This window comes from Oncorhynchus nerka, linkage group LG15, assembly GCF_034236695.1.
Source record: "Oncorhynchus nerka isolate Pitt River linkage group LG15, Oner_Uvic_2.0, whole genome shotgun sequence".
In the NCBI taxonomy this organism is placed as follows: domain Eukaryota; kingdom Metazoa; phylum Chordata; class Actinopteri; order Salmoniformes; family Salmonidae; genus Oncorhynchus; species Oncorhynchus nerka.
This window is the reverse complement of record NC_088410.1, coordinates 92,954,756-92,979,366: the sequence shown is the minus strand read 5'-3', so window position 1 is coordinate 92,979,366 and position 24,611 is coordinate 92,954,756. Positions and strand designations below refer to the sequence as shown.

Genomic DNA, 24,611 nt, shown 5'->3' with positions numbered 1-24,611 from the left:
AAACATCTAGAATACTGATGAGCAAGAACAGAACAACCAGCTAGCACATACCTCCTCGGCATCACTTTGCTTCCATGATGACTAATGGCTTGTTTACTAGTGTAAAACCGAAAAGTAGGTGAGGCCTATCCTCTAAAAGTATTTGAACAGAAAATGTGTAGCCGGGGAATTAAAGGTACCATATATTTATTTACCTACTTCTACCAACATTCAGGAAACGTTTTGGGATAACTATGTGTTTTTCAGAGATGAAGAGTACAAAACAGACAGTGGATCAGTATTGATACTGGCGTTGGGGTGATAACACAGGTGAGGTGAGAGAGGAGGAGAAACCACACCTGTCTTGTCAAGAGGTCCGTCTGGAAGGCGCCAGGAAATTGTGCTAGGCGCTCGCCTTTACGCGCAGACAAGGAGAGAGAGAGAGAGGGAGGGAGAGATAGGAAGAGAGGGGGAGGGAGAGAGAGAGAGGGAGATGAGTAATGAGGGAGGGAGGGAGAGAGAGAGAGAGAGAGAGAGAGAGAGAGAGAGAGAGAGAGAGAGAGAGAGAGAGAGGGAGAGATAGGAAGAGAGGGGGAGGGAGAGAGAGAGAGGGAGAGGAGTAACGAGGGAGGGGGAGGGAGGGAGGGAGGGAGGGAGGGAGGGAGGGAGGGAGGGAGGGAGGGAGGGAGAGAGAGAGCGAGAGAGAGAGGGAGGGAGAGATAGGAAGAGAGGGGAGGGAGAGAGGGAGAGAAGTAACGAGGGAGCGAGAGAGAGAGAGGGAGGGAGAGAGAGAGGGAGAGGAGTAACGAGGGAGGGAGGGAGGGAGGGAGGGAGGGAGGGAGGGAGGGAGGGAGGGGGAGGGAGGGAGGGAGGGAGAGAGAGAGAGAGAGAGGAGGGAGAGATGGGAAGAGAGAGAGAGAGATATAGTGAGAGGGAGAGAAGGAACAAAAACATTTTCTCTTAAACCAACCTCTCAGCTGTGAGTGGTACAGGAGATGCTCTCTGATTCGGGATCTTCATTCTGATAAACGTTCTCTTCCCGCAAGGTGACTTTGCCTCCCCGCGCAAACTTCCCGACTTCTGTCCTCCAATAGTATCCATCGTTCAAAACTATGGATATTCCTCTCAGAAACGAAACGGACCGGAAAATATAAACCTTCAACTAATTATCGGTATCGATAATACGGTGAACTAGACGGAGAGAAAAATACCTACATCGAAACTTTTTTTTGGGGGGGGGGTATTTTTTCTCTCTGTGTGTCTGCCTCGTCTCTTTGTGTTGGATTGTGTGAAGCTGTGATCCCTGCCGAGCGTTGCTGCTGTGTGTATGTCAACCCAAGGAGACTCGTAGTGTCAGGGTGGTCCGCGACGGAAGGTGTGCTGCGATGATGAAGGTACTCGTTTGGACCATTGTGATCCTCGCCCAGTGCGTTCTACGAAAGGTAAGAGAAAACGGAAAGTTACTGAACCGTAACCTATTGTAGAACATAAATGTTGTGTTTAGAAAACGTAACCCATAGGCTAGTCACTCATTTGTAGAGTAACCAAAACCCCCAACAATGAATTGAACTCCTAAAGCACGATACCATTTTTCTGGTAAGACACAATATAAATATTGGACCCAAGTCCAACTAAATATACTAGAGAATACGATACATTAGGCCTATTTCACATTCCACCTGTGACATGTGGTGATGGAAGACCAGTCTCTATTTTTATTAGCTCAACAAACTTTTGTCAAGTTATTGCGAGGTTTTTGACATGTTCCTTGTATTTCATGATGAAGCAGTATACCTCCGAGAATAGTATTTGAGCAGTTCAGTAGAAAAAGGTGTGAGCTGATGTTTTCGGGAATAGAGGCATGTGTAGTGTGAGTGTATCACATCACATGTTTTTTCAGCGCTGCCCTGCCTGCGTTCCAATTTCGAGTCTCTTATGAGTTCATAGCCCCGCGTCTTGCTGACTCAATTATGCCGTCTGAGCGTTTCCCTTACCCCCCACTTAAGCATCCCGCCCGTTATCTATTTATCTATTTGCGCTCGCAGCCACTTCCTTGTAATTTTTTTCTTCAGAAGTTAAACATGCCCTCAGCTTGTTTTATGTTTTATCTCAACATCACTATACTAAGCAAAGAGTTTGTGAATGTATTATAGTTGGGGGTGTACTTAGTGTGTGTGTGTGTGTGTGTGTGTGTGTGTGTGTGTGTGTGTGTGTGTGTGTGTGTGTGTGTGTGTGTGTGTGTGTGTGTGTGTGTGTGTGTTTTCAGGACCCCTATGTTCCAATAATTCACAATAACTTTTTTTGAAATGTCAGGACTTTTTTCATGTCCTGAACTTGTTCAAATGCTAGTTGAAGCTTTAGGGTTAGGGTTAGGGTTACGGTTTTGGGGCTACGGTTATTATTACGTTTAGGGTCAGGTTAAGGGTTATGGAAAATAGGATTTTTAATGGTCAAACATTTTGACTCCCCAAAAAGTCCAGAAATGTCACGAAAACAAAGCTGTGTGTGCATCTCTCGCTCTCTGTTTGCGTGTGTGTGTGTGTGTGTGTGGGGGGGGGGGTATAGAATAAACAATAGAACAATAGAATGTTCTGTGAGAACACTCTTGGAATATGTAAGTGATAATCAACGAGGGGCTATGCGTTCTATGGAGAATATGGAACGACGCGGATGGCGTGTTCCACGACGCGCTGCCGGAGTGGAACTGACTTCCATGCGGTTGCATTATTTTCCAGAGAATGTATAGAGGCCCGAGTTGATTATAACCCTTTTATACCAGGGTTTAGTTGAACACATTTGGCACTATACATGTGTTCATTTGATGGTAGAAATGTGTTTGACGTCCACTGAAGTAGGTAGCAAGTTGACTAGATAGCTACAGTAGTTGGCTTTGGTGACTAAACAAACAGACTTGCTATTTTAGCTAACCAAACCATCAGTCATAGCTTGCTATTATGAAAATAGAATTCAACAATACCAAAACTGTTTTCAATTCGACTTTTACTTTTAGAAGCAGTGCAAACAAAAACATATACAAATAAACTATAGACATTGAATTCTACCACGCAAATACAGTGCTATATAAATATGACAATAATGAATGCTTTAGAATGAGTATTCAACAATGCCATGGTATGATAGTCTTTATTAGGGAAATGCTAAAAATAAGTTATTATCCTATGATCCATAAAACCATTCAATCATCACACAGTTCACATGTGACCAAGGATATATGATCTCCTAGATGTGACCTACTTCTTACACGAGGTCACCGCTTGACCTGTGTCATAGGACGAGTCATGACCAATTCTATTAACCAACTTTACTATATAGAGATGGGCAAACAACACAATACGGAAGAGTACACCAACAGTGTAAAAACAAACCAACTTTACAATATAGAGATGGGAAAACATCACAATACGGAAGAGTATACCAACAGTGTAAAAACAAACCAACTTTACTATATAGAGATGGGCAAACAACACAATACGGAATAGTACACCAACAGTGTAAAACAAACCAACTTTGCTATATAGAGATAGGAAAACAACACAATACGGAAGAGTACACCAACAGTGTAAAAACAAACCAACTTTACTATATAGAGATGGGCAAACAACACAATACGGAAGAGTACACCTACAGTGTAAAACAGAAGAATGCCTTTGAAATGACAATATTAAAGAGGCATTCAGCAGTTGTAACAATAACAAAGCAGGCTCCCCACCCATGGCTCGGTAAAAAGCTGAGAGATGGCCCTGGAGAAATGTAATCATTCTCAATTACATAGACAGAGCTATGGATGCAAGGACTGATCATCCGTGGTATCAAAATGAAAGTTTTAACCATGTTTTGAGGCTATATAGTATTTGTTTACATTTGTTTTGTTTACAAACATTGGAGTTAAACAAGTTTATATTTTGGCTTCTCATGGAGTGTGACAGTTGAACTAAGCTCATGAGGCATTTATAAGTTATATTCTTCAAGAATCAATGGGTATACAGTTGAAGTCGGAAGTTTACATTAACCTTAGCCAAATACATTTAAACTCAGTTTTTCACAATTCCTGACATTTAATCCCAGTAAAATTCCTTGTATTAGGTCAGTTTGGATCACCACTTTATTTTAAGAATGTGAAATGTCAGAATAATAGTAGCGAGAATTATTTATTTCAACTTTTATTTCTTTCATCACATTCCCAGTGGGTCAGAAGTTTACATACACTCAATTAGTATTTGGTGCATTGCCTTTAAATTGTTTAACTTGGGTCTAACATTTTGGATAGCCGTCTACAAGCTTCCAACAATAAGTTGGGTGAATTTTGGCCCATTCCTCCTGACAGAGCTGGTGTAACTGAGTCAGGTTTGTAGGCCTCCTTGCTCACACATGCTTTTTCAGTTCTGGCTACATATTTTCTATAGGATTGAGGTCAGGGCTTTGTGATGGCCACTCCAATACCTTGACATGGCACAACTTTGGAAGTATGCTTGGGGTCATTGTTCATTTGGAAGACCCATTGCAAGCCTCCCCCTTTTTCCTCCAAACATAACGATGGTCATTATGGCCAAACAGCTCTATTTTTGTTTCATCAGACCAGAGGACATTTCTCCAAAAAGTATGATCTTTGTCCCCATGTGCAGTTGCAAATCGTAGTCTGGCATTTTTATGGCGGTTTTGGAGCAGTGGATTCTTCCTTGCTGAGCGGCCTTTCAGGTGATGTTGATATAGGACTCGTTTTACTGTGGATATAGATACTTTTGTACCGGTTTCCCATCTTCCCAAGGTCCTTTGCTGTTGTTCTGGGATTGATTTGCACTTTTCGCACCAAAGTATGTTCATCTCTAGGAGACAGAACACGTCTCCTTCCTGAGCGGTATGACGACTGCGTGGTCCCATGGTGTTTATACTTGCGTACTATTATTTGTACAGATGAACGTGGTACATTCAGGCATTTGGAAATTGCTCCCATGGATGAACCAGACTTGTAGAGGTCTACAATTTTTTTTCTGAGGTCTTGGCTGATTTCTTTTGATTTTCCCATTATGTTATTATGAGTTCCCATTATGTCAAGCAAAGAGGAACTGAGTTTGAAGGTAGGCCTTGAAATACATCCACCTACAAATGACTCAAATGATGTCAATTAGCCTATCAGAAGCTTCAAAGCCATGACATCATTTTCTGGAATTTTCCAAGATGTTTAAAGGCACAGTCAACTTAGTGTATGTAAACTTCTGATCTACTGGAATTGTGATACAGTGAATTATAAGTGAAATAATCTGTCTAGTAACAACTGTTGGAACAATTACTTGTTTCATGCACAAAGTAGATGTCCTAACCGACTTGTCAAACTATAGTTTGTTAACAACACATTTGTGGAGTGGTTGAAAAACAAGTTTTAATGACTCCAACCTAAGTGTATGTAAACTTCCAACTTCAACTGTATATCATTATTTGATGCGTCCAAAAATGGATGTAGCATCTGCTGATTCATATCAACGGGGCTGTAGTGGAGTGGGTCGAGAGCTTCAAGTTCCTTGGTGTCCACATCACCAACAAACTATCATGGTCCAAACACACCAAGACAGTCGTGAAGAGGGCACGACAACGCCTTTTCCCCCTCAGGAGACTGAAAATATTTGGCATGGGTCCCCAGATTCTCAAAAAGTTAAACAGCTGCACCATCGAGAGCATCCTGACCGGTTGCATCACAGCCTGGTGTGGCAACTGCTCGGCATCTGACCGTAAGGCGCTACAGACGGTAGTGCGTACAGCCCAGTACATCACTGGGGCCAAACTTCCTGCCATCCAGGACCTCTATACCAGGCGGTGTCTGAGGAAGGCCCAAAAAAATGTCAAAGGCTCCAGTCACCCAAGTCATAGACTGTTTTCTCTGCCACCACATGGCAAGCGGTACCGGAGCGCCAGGTCTAGGTCCAAGAGGCTTCTAAACAGCTTCTACCCCCAAGCCATGAGATTGCTGAACAATTCATTAAATGACCACCCGGACTATTTACATTGACCCCCCCCCCCCCCCCCCCATTTGTTTTTACACTGCTGCTACTCGCTGTTTATTATGTGTGCCTAGTCACTTTACCCCTACCTAGATGTACAAATGACCTCAACTAACCTGTACCCCCACACATTGACTCTGTGCCGGTAACCAATGTATAGAGCCTCATTATAGTTATTTTATTGTGTTACTTTATATATATTTATATATATATACATGTATATATATATATATTTTTTACTTTTGTTTATTTAGTAAATATTTTCTTAACTCTATCTTCTTAAAACTGCATTGTTGGTTAAGGGCTATTAAGTCAGCATTTCACTGTAAGGTCTACTACACCTGTTGTATTCAGCATTTCACTGTAAGGTCTACTACACCTGTTGTATTCAGCATTTCACTGTAAGGTCTACTACACCTGTTGTAATTCAGCATTTCACTGTAAGGTCTACTACACCTGTTGTATTCAGCATTTCACTGTAAGGTCTACTACACCTGTTGTATTCAGCATTTCACTGTAAGGTCTACCTACACCTGTTGTAATTCAGCATTTCACTGTAAGGTCTACTACACCTGTTGTATTCAGCATTTCACTGTAAGGTCTACCTACACCTGTTGTATTCAGCATTTCACTGTGAGGTCTACTACACCTGTTGTAATTCAGCATTTCACTGTAAGGTCTACTACACCTGTTGTATTCAGCATTTCACTGTGAGGTCTACTACACCTGTTGTAATTCAGCATTTCACTGTAAGGTCTACTACACCTGTTGTATTCAGCATTTCACTGTAAGGTCTACCTACACCTGTTGTAATTCAGCATTTCACTGTAAGGTCTACTACACCTGTTGTAATTCAGCATTTCACTGTAAGGTCTACTACACCTGTTGTAATTCAGCATTTCACTGTAAGGTCTACTACACCTGTTGTATTTGGTGCGTGTGACAAATAACATTTGATTTAATTTAAGGTGTGAATATTGAGATGCCATATCCCATATTATTATTATTTTTTATTTTTATTCTCCTTTATCACACTGCTGTTATAATTGATGTCATTATTTTTATGCCTGCATTACATTGCAATAATTCTGTTGATTTTGTTTATTTATCATCAAATGAAAACATGAATCAGGAAAAAAGTCAATCCAACCTCGTGCTTAGCACCTACCATGACAGCAGTAGCTTTCTGGCTATTTTTAAAACAACTTAAAAGCATCCTTAAAACTAGTCTTTCTTTTTAGTCTGGAATCCAACATTAGAATCACTTGTGACAAACCTTAGTGTTAGGACTAGGAGTGCTGTGAGCGAGACTGCTTAGGTTGAGGCCATGATATTCCAGCAGCATTACTGTGTGTGTGTGTGTGTGTGTGTGTGTGTGTGTGTGTGTGTGTGTGTGTGTGTGCGCGCGTGCGTGTGTGTGTATGTGCGTGCGTGCGTGCGCGCGCGTGTGTGTGTGCGCGTGTGTGTGTGCGTGCGTGCGTGCGTGTGTGTGTGTATGTGCGTGCGTGCGCGTGTGTGTGTGTGTGTGTGTATGTGTGTGTGTATGTGCGTGCGCGCGTGTGTGTGTGCGTGTGTGTGTGTGTGTGTGTATGTGCGTGCGTGCGTGCGCGCGTGTGTGTGTGTGCGTGTGTGCGTGTGTGCGTGCGTGCGTGTGCGCGTGTGTGTGTGCTTACAGACATGTGAACTGCAGTGGAGGCTGCTGAAGGGAGGACGCCTCATAGTAATGCCAGGTATTGAGTAAATGGAATGTTATCGACCACATGGAAACCACGTGTTTGATTGATACCATTCCATTGACTCCATTCCAGACATGGACTCCATTCCTCCCCTCTCCAGCCTCCAGTGGTGTCCTCCTCAGATATGTCAGAGTGCTAAAAACATCCTGTCATCTGGCAGATTGAGGTTACACCAGCTATTGTGACAGATGACACACTTAATTATTTAGAAGATTTGAATACATACTGAAACAGTTCACTATTCATTTATACCGCAGAAATGTTGAATACTAATTTCTGATTGGTTAGAAGGGCATTCTAGAATGGACATTAAAACCAGATAACGGGACAACTTGCAATCATGACCAATATTATGCAGCTACACATGCAGACTGTACTTGCTACAAAGTTACAGAAAGCTAAACTAACAACCACACAAACTTATTATCAGCTCATTGTCATTATCAGCTCATTGTCATTATCAGCTCATTGTTATTATCAGCTCATTGTTATTATCAGCTCATTGTCATTATCAGCTCATTGTCATTATCAGCTCATTGTCATTATCAGCTCATTGTTATTATCAGCTCATTGTTATTATCAGCTCATTGTCATTATCAGCTCATTGTCATTATCAGCTCATTGTCATTATCAGCTCATTGTCATTATCAGCTCATTGTTATTATCAGCTCATTGTCATTATCAGCTCATTGTTATTATCAGCTCATTGTTATTATCAGCTCATTGTTATTATCAGCTCATTGTCATTATCAGCTCATTGTCATTATCAGCTCATTGTCATTATCAGCTCATTGTTATTATCAGCTCATTGTCATTATCAGCTCATTGTCATTATCAGCTCATTGTCATTATCAGCTCATTGTCATTATCAGCTCATTGTTATTATCAGCTCATTGTCATTATCAGCTCATTGTCATTATCAGCTCATTGTCATTATCAGCTCATTGTCATTATCAGCTCATTGTTATTATCAGCTCATTGTCATTATCAGCTCATTGTTATTATCAGCTCATTGTCATTATCAGCTCATTGTCATTATCAGCTCATTGTTCATTGTCATTATCAGCTCATTGTTATTATCAGCTCATTGTCATTATCAGCTTTGTCATTATCAGCTCCTTGTCATTATCAGCTCATTGTTATTATCAGCTCATTGTTATTATCAGCTCATTGTCATTATCAGCTCATTGTTATTATCAGCTCATTGTCATTATCAGCTCATTGTCATTATCAGCTCCTTGTCATTATCAGCTCATTGTCATTATCAGCTCCTTGTCATTATCAGCTCATTGTCATTATCAGCTCATTGTTATTATCAGCTCATTGTCATTATCAGCTCGTTGTCATTATCAGCTCATTGTCATTATCAGCTCATTGTCATTATCAGCGCATTGTCATTATCAGCTCATTGTCATTATCAGCTCATTGTCATTATCAGCTCATTGTCATTATCAGCTCATTGTCATTATCAGCTCATTGTCATTATCAGCTCATTGTCATTATCAGCTCATTGTCATTATCAGCTCATTGTTATCCAAATTAATATCAATAGAAAACAGATACATTGCTGTTATTATGGCTGCAGAGGTCGCGACTGTGTTAGCCGTAGCTAGCTGGCTAGTTGGCTAGTAAGGGTAAAGAAATAAATAATAATACATATCAAACTAATCAAACGAACAACTGGGTCGCATCTCTAGCTTCCAGAAGATGAGAAAGTATGAATGAAAAATGCGTTGTCTATTATTTCCAAGGTAATGTACAGAACGTTGGCGTTTATCCTTACTTAAATGCTCCCTGTACCCTCCTCTTACATCGGATTCCAAATTAAGTGCAAGGATTGAATTGTGTTAATGTTGGAGTGTGTCAACCATAATGTAATTATGTGCCTTGAAACAATACTGTTTTATCTGTATAGGGAACATTTAATAATTGATAGGGTTAAATCAATGTATTATTATTAGCCTGTGGCTCTGTGAGTAAGTCAGAGTTGAGAGCTGAGAGGAGGCGAACAGAAAGGAGAGGAGAGAATGGATCGAGTGAGCGAGCGATGAGAGGAGAGAAGGAGAAAGTGTTTCGTCTCCAGGCTCTGCAAAAGCATTGAGCATTGAAGAGTGATGATCAAAAACTGTTCATGATGGATGTAAAACAGCCCATCGGCCATCAGCCCATCGGCCATCAGCCCATCCTCAAACTCACCCTTAGCTTCAACCTTATCGGCTAAGCTGGAATTATATATCTTTTAATATTTTATGTGTCGTATTAAAATATGATGATGAATATTATTATTCCATTTCATGACCCTTTCATTGTACACATCTAATATGACATAATAAAATAGTAGATAACATCTAACACTACACAAGTCAGATAAACAATTAAATAGCAATGCTATTCAGAAATAAGACCTGATTTTTCTTTCAGCGAGGTATCATCTCACCTGATCTATTTGTCAGCTTTATAAAACAACCAGCTTCCTGAACCCCGGGGATATTAACAGGAGTGAACAGCCTTAATTGCAGTGTTTTTTAAATTCATTTATTATCCTTCGATTAGCATCTCTGTAACAGTTTTTTCTCTCTCTTTGGCACCCTCCCAAAAGAGGAGACTAAACTAAATAGAATCGTCATCAAATCAAATCCAATTTTGATGGTCACATGCTTCGTAAACAACTGATGTAGACCAACAGTGAAATGCTTACTTACAGGCCCTTCCCAACAATGCAGAATATATATTTTTTAATAATAGTAATAGTAATAATAATAATAGAAAAATAGTAGTAACACGAGGAATAAATATACACAATAGCTTGGCTATATACATGGGGTACCAGTACCAAGTCAATGATAGCTTGGCTATATACATGGGGTACCAGTATCAAGTCAATGATAGCTTGGCTATATACATGGGGTACCAGTACCAAGTCAATGATAGCTTGGCTATATACATGGGGTACCAGTACCAAGTCAATGATAGCTTGGCTATATACATGGGGTACCAGTACCAAGTCAATGATAGCTTGGCTATATACATGGGGTACCAGTACCAAGTCAATGATAGCTTGGCTATATACATGGGGTACCAGTATCAAGTCAATGATAGCTTGGCTATATACATGGGGTACCAGTACCAAGTCAATGATAGCTTGGCTATATACATGGGGTACCAGTACCAAGTCAATGATAGCTTGGCTATATACATGGGGTACCAGTACCAAGTCAATGATAGCTTGGCTTTATACATGGGGTACCAGTACCAAGTCAATGATAGCTTGGCTTTATACATGGGGTACCAGTACCAAGTCAATGATAGCTTGGCTATATACATGGGGTACCAGTACCAAGTCAATGATAGCTTGGCTATATACATGGGGTACCAGTACCAAGTCAATGATAGCTTGGCTATATACATGGGGTACCAGTATCAAGTCAATGATAGCTTGGCTATATACATGGGGTACCAGTACCAAGTCAATGATAGCTTGGCTATATACATGGGGTACCAGTACCAAGTCAATGATAGCTTGGCTTTATACATGGGGTACCAGTACCAAGTCAATGATAGCTTGGCTTTATACATGGGGTACCAGTACCAAGTCAATGATAGCTTGGCTATATACATGGGGTACCAGTACCAAGTCAATGATAGCTTGGCTATATACATGGGGTACCAGTACCAAGTCAATGATAGCTTGGCTATATACATGGGGTACCAGTACCAAGTCAATGATAGCTTGGCTATATACATGGGGTACCAGTATCAAGTCAATGATAGCTTGGCTATATACATGGGGTACCAGTATCAAGTCAATGATAGCTTGGCTATATACATGGGGTACCAGTATCAAGTCAATGATAGCTTGGCTATATACATGGGGTACCAGTACCAAGTCAATGATAGCTTGGCTATATACATGAGGTACCAGTATCAAGTCAATGATAGCTTGGCTATATACATGGGGTACCAGTATCAAGTCAATGATAGCTTGGCTATATACATGAGGTACCAGTACCAAGTCAATGATAGCTTGGCTATATACATGGGGTACCAGTATCAAGTCAATGATAGCTTGGCTATATACATGGGGTACCAGTATCAAGTCAATGATAGCTTGGCTATATACATGAGGTACCAGTATCAAGTCAATGATAGCTTGGCTATATACATGTGTGTGGGTACAGTCCAGTGTGCGGGTACAGTCCAGTGCGTGGGTACATAGAATCAAGAAGGGTCAATGGTCCTCATAGCTATTTGGTTAACTATTTAGCCGTCTTACAGCTTGAGGGTGGAAGCTGGTTGTTTTGTTTGTTTTTTTAACCTTTATTTAACTAGGCAAGTCAGTTAAGAACAAATTCTTATTTTCAATTGCGGCCTAGGAGCAGTGGGTTAACTGCCTGTTCAGGGGCAGAACAACAGATTTGTACCTTGTCAGCTCAGGGGTTTGAACTTGCAACCTTCCAGTTACTAGTCCAACTCTCTAACCACTAGGCTAAGGAGCCTTTTGGTCCCAGACTTGGCACTCTATTACCTCTTGCCGTGCGGTGACAGAGAGAAGAGTCTATGATTTGAGTGGATGGAGTCTTTCACAATTTTTAGGGCCGTCCTCTGACACCGCCTGTTACATAGGTCCTGGATGCCATGGTGATGTACTGGGCCGAACACACAACCCTCTGTAGCGCCTTGTGGTCAGATGCCGAGCAGGTGTCATACCAAGTGGTGATGCAGCCAGTCAAGATGCTCTCTTTTTTGAGGAACTAAAAAGATAGGTTCAATAAATACTATTTGTACTGTTTTTTATTTTTTTTTATATCTGTGACAGAGAGTATACGTCTGAAGCACGTGCTCAGTCCATTTCCTGTCAGAAGGTAGAGCGAGCAGATTGAGTAGAAGTGTTCCACTCATTGCCAGGTGATATGGCAACATTTGTGTGTGTCACCCGACCCATTTTCTAAACCTAGAACGATCTACAATCGGTCCCCCTATCTCCTAATCTGACAAATTCTATGTTAACCAACCCATAATCTCTTGTGTAATCTGTTGCATCGTGATGAGAAAAGCAATCACATTACTGGTACACCAAACCAGTAAGTATCTATTTATTTATGCCTAGTGTGTATCTATCATAGCTGGTTTGTTCACTCTGAAACAGCATTCACTTCCCTTGGCCAGATCAAACCACAGCTACCAGGAAATGGCACAGATATTCAGACAGTTTGTTTGGCTAGCCCACGTAGGTAAAACAATTATTAATTTCCCAATCCCAATTCATTTTTAGACAATTAGTATCCACATCCACAAGTATCCACATTTAGGTGAGGACAATGTACTTAATTTACATTAGTCACTGCTGTCTACCAAAGCCCTTTCTGACAACGAGTACAGAACACCTGGTTCCATAGTCCTGAATACTCTCTGACAACGAGTACAGAACACCTTGTTCCATAGTCCTGAATACTTTCTGACAACGAGTACAGAACACCTTGTTCCATAGTCCTGAATACTTTCTGACAACGAGTACAGAACACCTGGTTCCATAGTCCTGAATACTTTCTGACAACGAGTACAGAACACCTTGTTCCATAGTCCTGAATACTTTCTGGCATCTTCTTTTCCATTGTCCAAAATACAAGCAGGAGGTTATTAATAATTTCAGACCCAACAGTATGTTCTATTTATCGAGCTCAATACCTGCCTCAGACTGGTCAGACACACACCACCTCATCTAATTATAGTGTAGCAAGCAGAAACATCTATTGTTGCTTGTACAGTATATACAGTATTTGAACCAACCATTTACAGTCTTGTCGCTAATGTAATTGTGAATTAATTTATTCAAACGATATCTCCATTATGTTCTACATATTCAGATGCCTGTAATTCTCTGTGGAGTATCAGAGTACATGAGACGAACCGCACACACAATAACCATCAATAATCCATATACTGCTGTGCACAACATTTCCTATGGAACTGTATCACATCCAACATTTACCAGTCATCTGGTTAGGCCTCTCCTCTCATCTCCCCTTCCCCCCTGCCTGCCTGCCCTCTCCTCTCCTCTCCCCTTCCCCCTGCCTGCCTGCCCTCATCTCTCCTCTCCCCTTCCCCCTGCCTGCCTGCCCTCATCTCTCCTCTCCCCTTCCCCCTGCCTGCCTGCCCTCATCTCTCCTCTCCCCTTCCCCCTGCCTGCCTGCCCTCATCTCTCCTCTCCCCTTCCCCCTGCCTGCCTGCCCTCATCTCTCCTCTCCCCTTCCCCCTGCCTGCCTGCCCTCATCTCTCCTCTCCCCTTCCCCCTGCCTGCCTGCCCTCATCTCTCCTCTCCCCTTCCCCCTGCCTGCCTGCCCTCATCTCTCCTCTCCCCTTCCCCCTGCCTGCCTGCCCTCTCCTCTCCCCTTCCCCCTCCCCCTGCCTGCCTGCCCTCTCCTCTCCCCTTCCCCTGCCTGCCTGCCCTCTCCTCTCCTCTCCCCTTCCCCCTGCCTGCCCTCATCTCTCCTCTCCCCTTCCCCCTGCCTGCCTGCCCTCATCTCTCCTCTCCCCTTCCCCCTGCCTGCCTGCCCTCTCCTCTCATCTCCCCTTCCCCCTGCCTGCCTGCCCTCTCCTCTCATCTCCCCTTCCCCCTGCCTGCCTGCCCTCATCTCTCCTCTCCCCTTCCCCCTGCCTGCCTGCCCTCATCTCTCCTCTCCCCTTCCCCCTGCCTGCCTGCCCTCTCCTCTCCTCTCCCCTTCCCCCTGCCTGCCCTCATCTCTCCTCTCCCCTTCCCCCTGCCTGCCTGCCCTCATCTCTCCTCTCCCCTTCCCCCTGCCTGCCTGCCCTCATCTCTCCTCTCCCCTTCCCCCTGCCTGCCTGCCCTCATCTCTCCTCTCCCCTTCCCCCCTGCCTGCCCTTGTCTCTGTATGGCTTCTTCCCGGTGTAGTACGGTTTGATCTTAGTCCTGTATTGACGCTTTGCCTGTTTGATGGTTTGTCTGAGGGCATAGCGGAATTGCTTATAAGCTTCTGGGTTAGGGTCCCGCTCCTTGAATGTGGCAGCTCTAGCCTTTAGCTCAGTGCGGATGTTGCCTGTAATCCATGGCTTCTGGTTGGGGGATGTACGTACGGTCATTGTGAGGGCGACGTCATCGATGCACTTATTGATGAAGCCAATGACTGATGTGGTGTATTCCTCAATGCCATCGGAGGAATCCCAGAACATATTCCAGTCTGTGCAAAACAGTCCTGTAGTTTAGCATCTGCTTCATCTGACCACTTTTTTATTGATCGAGTCACTGGTGCGTCCTGCTTTAATTTTTGTTTGTAAGCAGGAATCAGATTATGGTCAGATTTGCCAAATGGAGGGTGAGGGAGAGCTTTGTATGTGTCTCTGTGTGTGGAGTAAAGTTAGTCCAGAGTTCTCCCTCTGGTTGCACATTTAACATGCTGATAGAAATTTGGTAAGACAGATTTAAGTTTCCCTGCATTGAAGTTCCTGGCTACTAGGAGCGCCGCCTCTGGCTGAGCGTTTTCCAGTTTGCTTATGGTGGAATACAGCTCATTCAGTGCGGTCTTAGTGCCAGCATCAGTCTGTGGTGGTATGTAGACAGCTATGAAAAATACAGATGAAAATTCTCTAGGTAGATAATGTGGTCTACAGCTTATCATGAGATAATGTACCTCAGGCGAGCAAAACCTCGAGACTTCCTTAGATATCGTGCACCAGCTGTTCTTTACAAAAAGATACAGTCCGCCGCCCATTGTCTTACCAGACGCCGCTGTTCTGTCCTGCCGTTACAGCATATAACCAGCCAGCTGTATGATGATAATGTCGTCGTTCAGCCAGGACTCCGTGAAGCATAAGATATTACAGTTTTTAATATCCCATTGGTAGTTTAATCTTAGGTCATCGATTTCATTTTCCAAAGATTGCACGTTTGCTAGCAGAATGGAAGGGAGTTTGGGTTTATTCGATCGCCTACGAATTCTCAGAAGGCAGCGCACCCTCCGGGCTCCTTTTTCTCCGCCTTCTCTTCACGCAAATGACAGGGATCTGGGCCTGTTCCCAGGAAAGCAGTATGTCATTCACGTCAGGCTCGTTGGCCTCGTTAAAGGAAAAAAAGGATTCTGCCAGTCCGTGGTGAGTAATCGCAGTTCTGTTGCCCAGAAGTTATTTTCGGTCATAAGAGACGGTAGCAGCAACATTACGTACAAAATAAGTTAACAAATCAGTTACAAACAACAAATCAGTTACAACAACACAATTGGTTAGGAATACGTAAAACATCAGCCTTGTTCTCTGGCGCCATCTTATGGGGAAGGGGAGAGGGAGGAAGGGGAGAGGAGAGATGAGGGCAGGCAGGGGGGAAGGGGAAAGGAGAGATGAGGGCAGGCAGGCAGGGGGAAAGGGAGAGGAGAGATGAGGGCAGGAAGGGGGAAGGGGAGAAGAGAGATGAGGGCAGGCAGGGGGGAAGGGGAGAGGAGACGCCGGCTCTGACGCTCGTCAGATGTGGCAAGACTTGCAAACCATTAGAGACTACAAAGGGAAGCACAGCCAAGAGCTGCCCAGTGACACATGTTTGTGTTGCTTCACAGTCCTCGCTTTGAAAGGCTGGTCAAGACTCACATCAACACCATTATCCCAGAAACCCTAGACCTACTCCAATTTTCATACCGCCCTAACGGATCCACAGATGATTCAAACACTATTGCACTCCACACTGCCCTTTCCCACCTGGACAAAAAGGAACACCTATGTGAGAATGCTATTCATTGACTACAGCTCAGCGTTCAACACCATAGTACCCTCAAAGCTCATCAATAAGCTAAGGACCCTGGGATTAAACACCTCCCTCTGCAACTGGATCCTGTACTTCCTGACGGGCCTCCCCCAGGTGGTAAGGGTAGGTAACAACACATCTGACACGCTAATCCTCAACACAGGGGCCCCTCAGGGGTGCGTGCTTAGTCCCCTCCTGTGCTCCCTGTTCAATCATGACAGCACGGCCAGGCACGACTCCAATACCATCATTATGTTTGCCATATACACAACAGTGGTAGACCTTATCACTGACAGTGACGAGACAGCCTATAGGGAGGAGGTCAGAGACCTGGCCGTGTGGTGCCAGGACAACAACCTCTCCCTCAACGTGATAAAGACAAATTAGATGATTGTGGACTACAGGAAAAAGAGGACTGAGCATGCCCCCATTCTCTTCGACGGGGCTGCCTGGTATGGCAACTGCTCGGCTTCCGACCGCAAGGCACTACAGAGGGTAGTGCGTACGACTCAGTAAATCACTGATATAGAGGGTAGTACGTACGACTCAGTACATCACTGATATAGAGGGTAGTGCGTACGACTCAGTAAATCACTGATATAGAGGGTAGTACGTACGACTCAGTACGTCACTGATATAGAGGGTAGTGCGTACGACTCAGTACATTACTGGGGCCAAGCTTCCTGCCGTCCAGGACCTCTATACCAGGCGGTGTCAGAGGAAGACCCAAAAAACTGTCAAAGACTCCAGCCACCCTAGTTATAGACTGTTCTCTCTGCTACCGCACGGCAATCGATACCGGAGCACCAAGTCTTGGTTCAAGAGGCTTCTAAACAGCTTCTACCCCCAAGCCATAAGACTCCTGAACATCTAATCAAATGGCAACTCAGACTATTTACATTCCCCCCCGTTTACACTGCTGCTACTCTCTGTTGTATCTGTACATAGTCACTTTACTAAGTCTACCCACATGTACATAGTCACTTTACTAACTCTACCCACATGTACATAGTCACATTAATAACTCTACCCACATGTACATAGTCACTTTACTAACTCTACCCACATGTACATAGTCACTTTACTAACTCTACCCACATGTACATAGTCACTTTACTAACTCTACCCACATGTACATAGTCACTTTACTAACTCTACCCACATGTACATAGTCACTTTACTAACTCTACCCACATGTACATAGTCACTTTACTAACTCTACCCACATGTACATAGTCACTTTACTAACTCTACCCACATGTACATAGTCACTTTACTAACTCTACCCACATGTACATAGTCACTTTACTAACTCTACCCACATGTACATAGTCACTTTACTAACTCTACCCACATGTACATAGTCAGTTTAATAACTCTACCCACATGTACATAGTCACTTTACTAACTCTACCTACATGTACATAGTCACTTTACTAAGTCTACCTACATGTACATAGTCACTTTAATAACTCTACCCACATGTACATAGTACCTCAATTACCTCGACTAACCGGTGCCCCCGCACATTGACTCTGTACCGGTACCCCCTGTATATAGCCTCCACATTGACTCTGTACCGGTATCCCCCTGTATATAACCTCCACATTGACTCTGTACCGGTACCCCCCTGTATATAACCTCCACATTGACTCTGTACTGGTACCCCCTGTATATAACCTCCACATTGACTCTGTACCGGTACCCCCTGTATATAACCTCCACATTGACTCTGTACTGGTACCCCCTGTATATAACCTCCACATTGACTCTGTACTGGTACCCCCTGTATATAACCTCCACATTGACTCTGTACTGGTACCCCCTGTATATAACCTCCACATTGACTCTGTACTGGTACCCCCTGTATATAACCTCCACATTGACTCTGTACCGGTACCCCCTGTATATAACCTCCACATTGACTCTGTACCGGTACCCCCTGTATATAACCTCCACATTGACTCTGTACCGGTACCCCCTGTATATAACCTCCACATTGACTCTGTACCGGTACCCCCCTGTATATAGCCTCCACATTGACTCTGTACCGGTACCCCCTGTATATAACCTCCACATTGACTCTGTACCGGTACCCCCTGTATATAACCTCCACATTGACTCTGTACCGGTACCCCCTGTATATAGCCTCCACATTGACTCTGTACCGGTACCCCCCTGTGTATAACCTCCACATTGACTCTGTACCGGTACCCCCCTGTGTATAACCTCCACATTGACTCTGTACCGGTACCCCCTGTATATAGTCTCCACATTGACTCTGTACCGGTACCCCCCTGTATATAACCTCCACATTGACTCTGTACCGGTACCCCCTGTATATAACCTCCACATTGACTCTGTACCGGTACCCCCTGTATATAGCCTCCACATTGACTCTGTACCAGTACCCCCTGTATATAACCTCCACATTGACTCTGTACCAGTACCCCCTGTATATAACCTCCACATTGACTCTGTACCAGTACCCCCTGTATATAGCCTCCACATTGACTCTGTACCAGTACCCCCTGTGTATAGTCTCACTATTATTATTTTACTGCTGCTTTTTAATTACTTGTTACTTATTTCTTATTCTTACTCAGATTTTTTTTCAACTGCATTGTTGGTTAGGGGCTTGTAAGTAAGCATTTCACTGTAAGGTCTACTACACCTGTTGTAGTCGGCGCATGTGACTAATAGAATTTTATTTGTTTTGGTTTGATATCCCTGCCTGCCTGCCTGCCCTCGTCTCTCCTCTCCCCTTCCCCCCTGCCTGCCCTCTCCTCTCCTCTCCCCTTCCCCCCTGCCTGCCCTCTCCTCTCCCCTTCCCCCTGCCTGCCTGCCTGCCCTCTCCTCTCCCCTTCCCCCTGCCTGCCTGCCCTCTCCTCTCCTCTCCCCTTCCCCCTGCCTGCCTGCCCTCTCCTCTCCCCCTTCCCCCTACCTGCCTGCCCTCATCTCTCCTCTCCCCTTCCCCCCTGCCTGCCTGCCCTCATCTCTCCTCTACTCTCCCCTTCCCCTCTGCCTCCTCTCCTGCCTCCCCCACCTCCCCTTACCCGAGTCTCTCCCTGCCGGTGCTGTGGGTCCTTTTGGGGAGGCCTGGTCTACTTCTTCTACAAGATGAAGCCCATCTGTTCTGTCTCTCTGCTGGTGGGCCGTGTGGTTGTTAAATTAGATGTCTTCCGATCCATCCATCTATGTGGACTGATCTGGACCCCTCTCACCACTCCTCACCACTCTCACCGGGCTCCCACCATGGGGTGGGGTGGGGAGCACACCTCAGGTCATTTACTATCAGACACTATGGATAGTGAGGGGAGGGGGGGGGGGTCGGAGGAGAGGAGAAGAGAGGCAGAATGAGAGCACTGGGCTCCAGATCAGACCCCAACCTGTATGAGTTGCCAAGGCCTAGGTGTATGGTGCCCTACAGTACATGGTGCCAACCTGGCAGGGGCCTCCTCTGTACTGGGGCCAGCCTGGTAGAGGTGAAGATGTGGTGGTGGTGGTGGAGGAGGGCTTCCCAGTACTAGTTTCCCCTTGACAGGCCCACACACGCTGAAGCCAAGGCCAGGTCAAGATGCCTGAACCCTGCCTTGTCTAGCTATAGTCTGGCCTCGTGAGGTGTAGCTAGCACATGCCTGGCATTTAAATTCACTCACAAAGCCTAAACACACGCACACACACACCATCCTTCCTTCAATGGATGGATACCGGAGCATCTCAATGTGCTTGTGTGATGACTCACCATAGCCCCCCCCCGTAGATGATAATGTCTGAAAAGGAATCAATTTGAGAATATTCCAGGCAATACACTCATCCCACGCAATAAGCTATGTGACAGATACAGCTATACATTACTGTGCAGCCAACGAAGCACGCTCCAAATGAATAAGCAAGAAGATAAATATATTGCGGGAGCTAAGGCATGGAAAGCCATGGAAAATGAAAAAAAATGCTCTCATATATGGTGCCTCTGTTGTCAGGGGCACAGGGGGTAGACAAAGAGGGTATTTATTACACTGCAATTACCATTGAGGTATCACAGGCCTAATGGCAGAGGAGAAAATGAACACTTTGCAGGAACCGATAAAGGGGGCATTATAGCAGGGTTTGTCATGCCCTGCCAGGCTCTCCTCCTGGGGGCCCCCTATCCATCACCACACCACCACACCACATATGCCTGCCTTTTAAAATCACCTGCAGAGAGGGGGGTAGAAGGGAGATGGAGGGAGAGAGTAGAGAGAGTAGAGAGATAGCCCTACCATTTACAAAACAGAAGAGTTGGGGCCGCAGTAAGAGACCACAGAAGCCTCTCATCATCATCATGATCATCATCAACATCATCATCATCATCATCATCAACATCATTTCTTATGTAGACTGTTAATTGTCGGCAGTAGCCTTCATCTTAGTTGCACCTCTGTTATTTGTTGTTCCTCTTTAAGTTAAGTGAAGCTGAAGGGAGTGTACATCGTGTGCCGTGGTCGGCCCTAATTTAGCTCTTATGTTCCAGTTAGAGGTCCCCAGTCGTGGCTGAGATGTGAGATGTGAATAAACGTGTTCTCCTCTGTAGCTCTGAGGAAGGAAACAGATAGCATCATAAGAGGCGGAATGACTTTCTGGCTGATCGTCTGATGACCAATCTGTTTGTTTCTTAACGTATGATGAGGAACTCTAGACTTGGTAGAATGACCAGTGTTACTGTGATGTTGGCTGCAGTGTAGACAATATATTGACTATGGCTTCTCAGCTGAGTTCCTGTAGTAAAATATAACTGTGTGTGCGTGTGTGTGTGTGTGTGTGTGTGTGTGTGTGTGTGTGTGTGTGTGTGTGTGTGTGTGTGTGTGTGTGTGTGTGTGTGTGTGTGTGTGTGTGTGCGTGTGTTAAATTTTTTCCTCTGTCTCTTATACACTCACACACACACACACACACGTATAATGCTGAAGATTCACAGCGTGTGTGTTTTGCTGAAGAGTGTCAAATCAAATCAAATTGTATTGGTTGCGTACACAGATTTTGCAGATGTTATCGCTGGTGCAGCGAATTGCTGATGTTTATAGCTCCAACAGTGCAGTATACCTAACAATAAAAAAGAATGCACACAAATCCCTAAAAATGAAAATTATTGAAATTAAGAAATATCAGAACGAGCAATGTCGGGGTCCGGAATATAAATATAATATATTATTTTCTATGATATATATCTGCTGTGTGTTCCATTGTTAAAGTAACCAGTGTTCCATTATTAAAGTGACCAGTGTTCCATTGTTCAAGTGAACAGTGTTCCATTATTAGGGTGACCAGTGTTCCATTATTAAAGTGACCAGTGTTCCATTATTAAAGTGACCAGTGTTCCATTATTAAAGTAACCAGTGTTCCAGTGACTAGTGTTCCATCCAGTGTTCCATTATTAAAGGGACCAGTGTTCCATTATTAAAGTGACCAGTGTTCCATTATTAAAGTAGCCAGTGTTCCATTATTAAAGTGACCAGTGTTCCATTATTAAAGGGACCAGTGTTCCATTATTAAAGTGCCCACTGTTCCATTATTAAATTGACCAGTGTTCCATTATTAAAGTGACCAGTGTTCCATTATTAAAGGGACCAGTGTTCCATTATTAAAGTGCCCACTGTTCCATTATTAAATTGACCAGTGTTCCATTATTAAAGTGACCAGTGTTCCATTATTAAAGGGACCAGTGTTCCATTATCAAAGTAACCAGTGTTCCATTATTAAAATGACCAGTGTTCCATTATTAAAGTAATCAGTGTTCAATTATTAGGGTTATCAATGTTCCATTATTAAAGTGACCAGTGTTCCATTATTCAAGTGAACAGTGTTCCATTATTAGGGTGACCAGTGTTCCATTATTAAAGTGACCAGTGTTCCATTATTAAAGTAACCAGTGTTCCATTATTAAAATGACCAGTGTTCCATTATTAAAGTAAACAGTGTTCCATTATTAGGGTTAGCAATGTTCCATTTTTCAAGTGATCAGTGTTCCATTATTAAAGTAACCAGTGTTCCATTGTTAGGGTTAGCAGTGTTCCATTATTAAAGTGACCAGTGTTCCATTATTCAAGTGAACAGTGTTCCATTATTAGGGTGACCAGTGTTCCATTATTAAAGTGACCAGTGTTCCATTATTCAAGTGACCAGTGTTCCATTATTAAAGTGACCAGTGTTCCATTATTCAAGTGACCAGTGTTCCATTATTAAAGTAACCAGTGTTCCATTATTAGGTTTAGCAGTGTTCCATTATTAAAGTGACCAGTGTTCCATTATTCAAGTGAACAGTGTTCCATTGTTAGGGTGACCAGTGTTCCATTATTAAAGTGACCAGTGTTCCATTATTAAAGTAACCAGAGTTCCGATATTAAAGGAACCAGTGTTCCGTTATTAAACTGACCAGTGTTCCATTATTAAAGTGACCTGTTTTCCATTATTAAAGTGACCTGTGTTCCATCATTAAAGTGACCAGTGTTCCATCATTAAAGTGACCAGTGTTCCATGACTATGTACTATGTACCTAGTTTGTGTGTGCTACTAGACATCCTTGGGTTTTCACAGTGTTGTGTGTGATTTATAGTGACACACCTGTGAGAGTTATATAGAGGAGGATTCTGTGCATGTTATGAAATATTAAAGTGTAATCCCAGAGACACCAAATATTATAACTCATACTGCAGACGGCTGGGAGTGCTCAGGGTCAGCCCCAGCAGTGTGTGTGTGTGTGTGTGTGTGTGTGTGTGTGTGTGTGTGTGTGTGTGTGTGTGTGTGTGTGTGTGTGTGTGTGTGTGTGTGTGTGTGTGTGTGTGTGTGTGTGTGTGTGTGTGTGTGTGTGTGTGTGTGTGTGTGTACGACCGGCTACAGATGTGACTGAGCTGGAAGGATTCGTTTTTATAATTTTTTTAATATCTCTAGCATCGTGCCTTGTTATGCATTATTTCAGACATGCATTGAATTTATTGGAGAGAAACAAGCCAGTGGTACTCAGCTGAAAGAATGACCCTGCTCAGCTAGCAGGACATCACTGTAGAAATACACACTATCTATACAGGGCAGATTGGAAAGCACTTCTGAAATCCAACACACCAGTCTCCAGGTTTTGATTAAGATAGATCTCTAATAATGCCTTAAATCAATGATAAATAGGAGGGGGAAAATGAAAATATATTTTCTTATTTTGGAAAGATTATGTACAGAAAATGATTTGTCCTTAAAGCCTTTCTGTTATTGTTCTGCGGCGAAGCGTGTTACAGATTATTGACCTGACTATATATCTGTTTCATCAACTGCATCTTTCTTTCATTGCAACATGTCACTTCCTTCCTTCCTTCCTTCCTTCCTTTCCATCCTCCTCTTCCATTTCCTCCTAGTGCCGTCCGTCTGTCTGTAGCCTGGCTGCGCTACTCCACTTAGATGTTAGAGGAGGCTGGTGGGAGGAGCTATAGGAGGACAGGTTTATTATAATGGCCCGAATGGAACCAATGGAAGGGAGTCAAACATGGTTTTCTGTTCCATTTCTACTATTCCATCCATTACAATGTGCCCGTCCTCCCATAGCTCCTCCACCAGCCTCCACTGTTTGACTCCATTACAATGTGCCCGTCCTCCTATAGCTCCTCCACCAGCCTCCACTGTTTTACTCCATTCATTTCTTCATCTTTTGCTAGTAAAGCTGATCAAAATGTCGGCCTTGTAGATATGAAATGTGTCAGGCGAATTCTGTATCTATTAGTACTGCTGTAGTAGTGTGTACTACGGGTAGTCAGTAGCAGAGGATGCTGGTGGGAGGAGATATAGGAGGATGGGCTCATGGTAATGGCTGGAATATAATAAATGGAACAGAAAATCATGTTTGACTCCCTACCATTGATTCCATTCCAGACATTACAATGAGCCCATCCTCCTATAGCTCCTCCCACCAGCCTCCTTTGGTCTGTAGTAGGAGCATGAAGTCACAAGCTCTGCTGGTCGTCTACTGCGTAGTAACCTAGCAGTGTCAAAAGCCCTATCCTGCCTTAGAAAGCCTATGTAAATTACGATCACCAGAACATCCAAACAAATTTCTTTTAGACTGACATTTTGGGCTCTAAAAAAGTGAATTATTTTAAAGTTGAGATATTTAATTAA

The 24,611-nt window shown here is 43.6% G+C and overlaps 1 protein-coding gene across 1 annotated transcript in view; it reads left to right on the top strand.

Moving 5' to 3' along the window:
• The first annotated feature begins 950 nt into the window (after positions 1–950).
• LOC115131528 (neurexophilin-2-like) overlaps positions 951–24,611 on the top strand; it is a 108,731-nt gene continuing 85,070 nt past the window's right edge. The window contains exon 1 of the mRNA XM_065002050.1: positions 951–1,421. Coding sequence (XP_064858122.1) covers positions 1,365–1,421 — 57 coding nt within the window. The 5' untranslated portion in view covers positions 951–1,364. The remainder of the gene's footprint in view (positions 1,422–24,611) is intronic.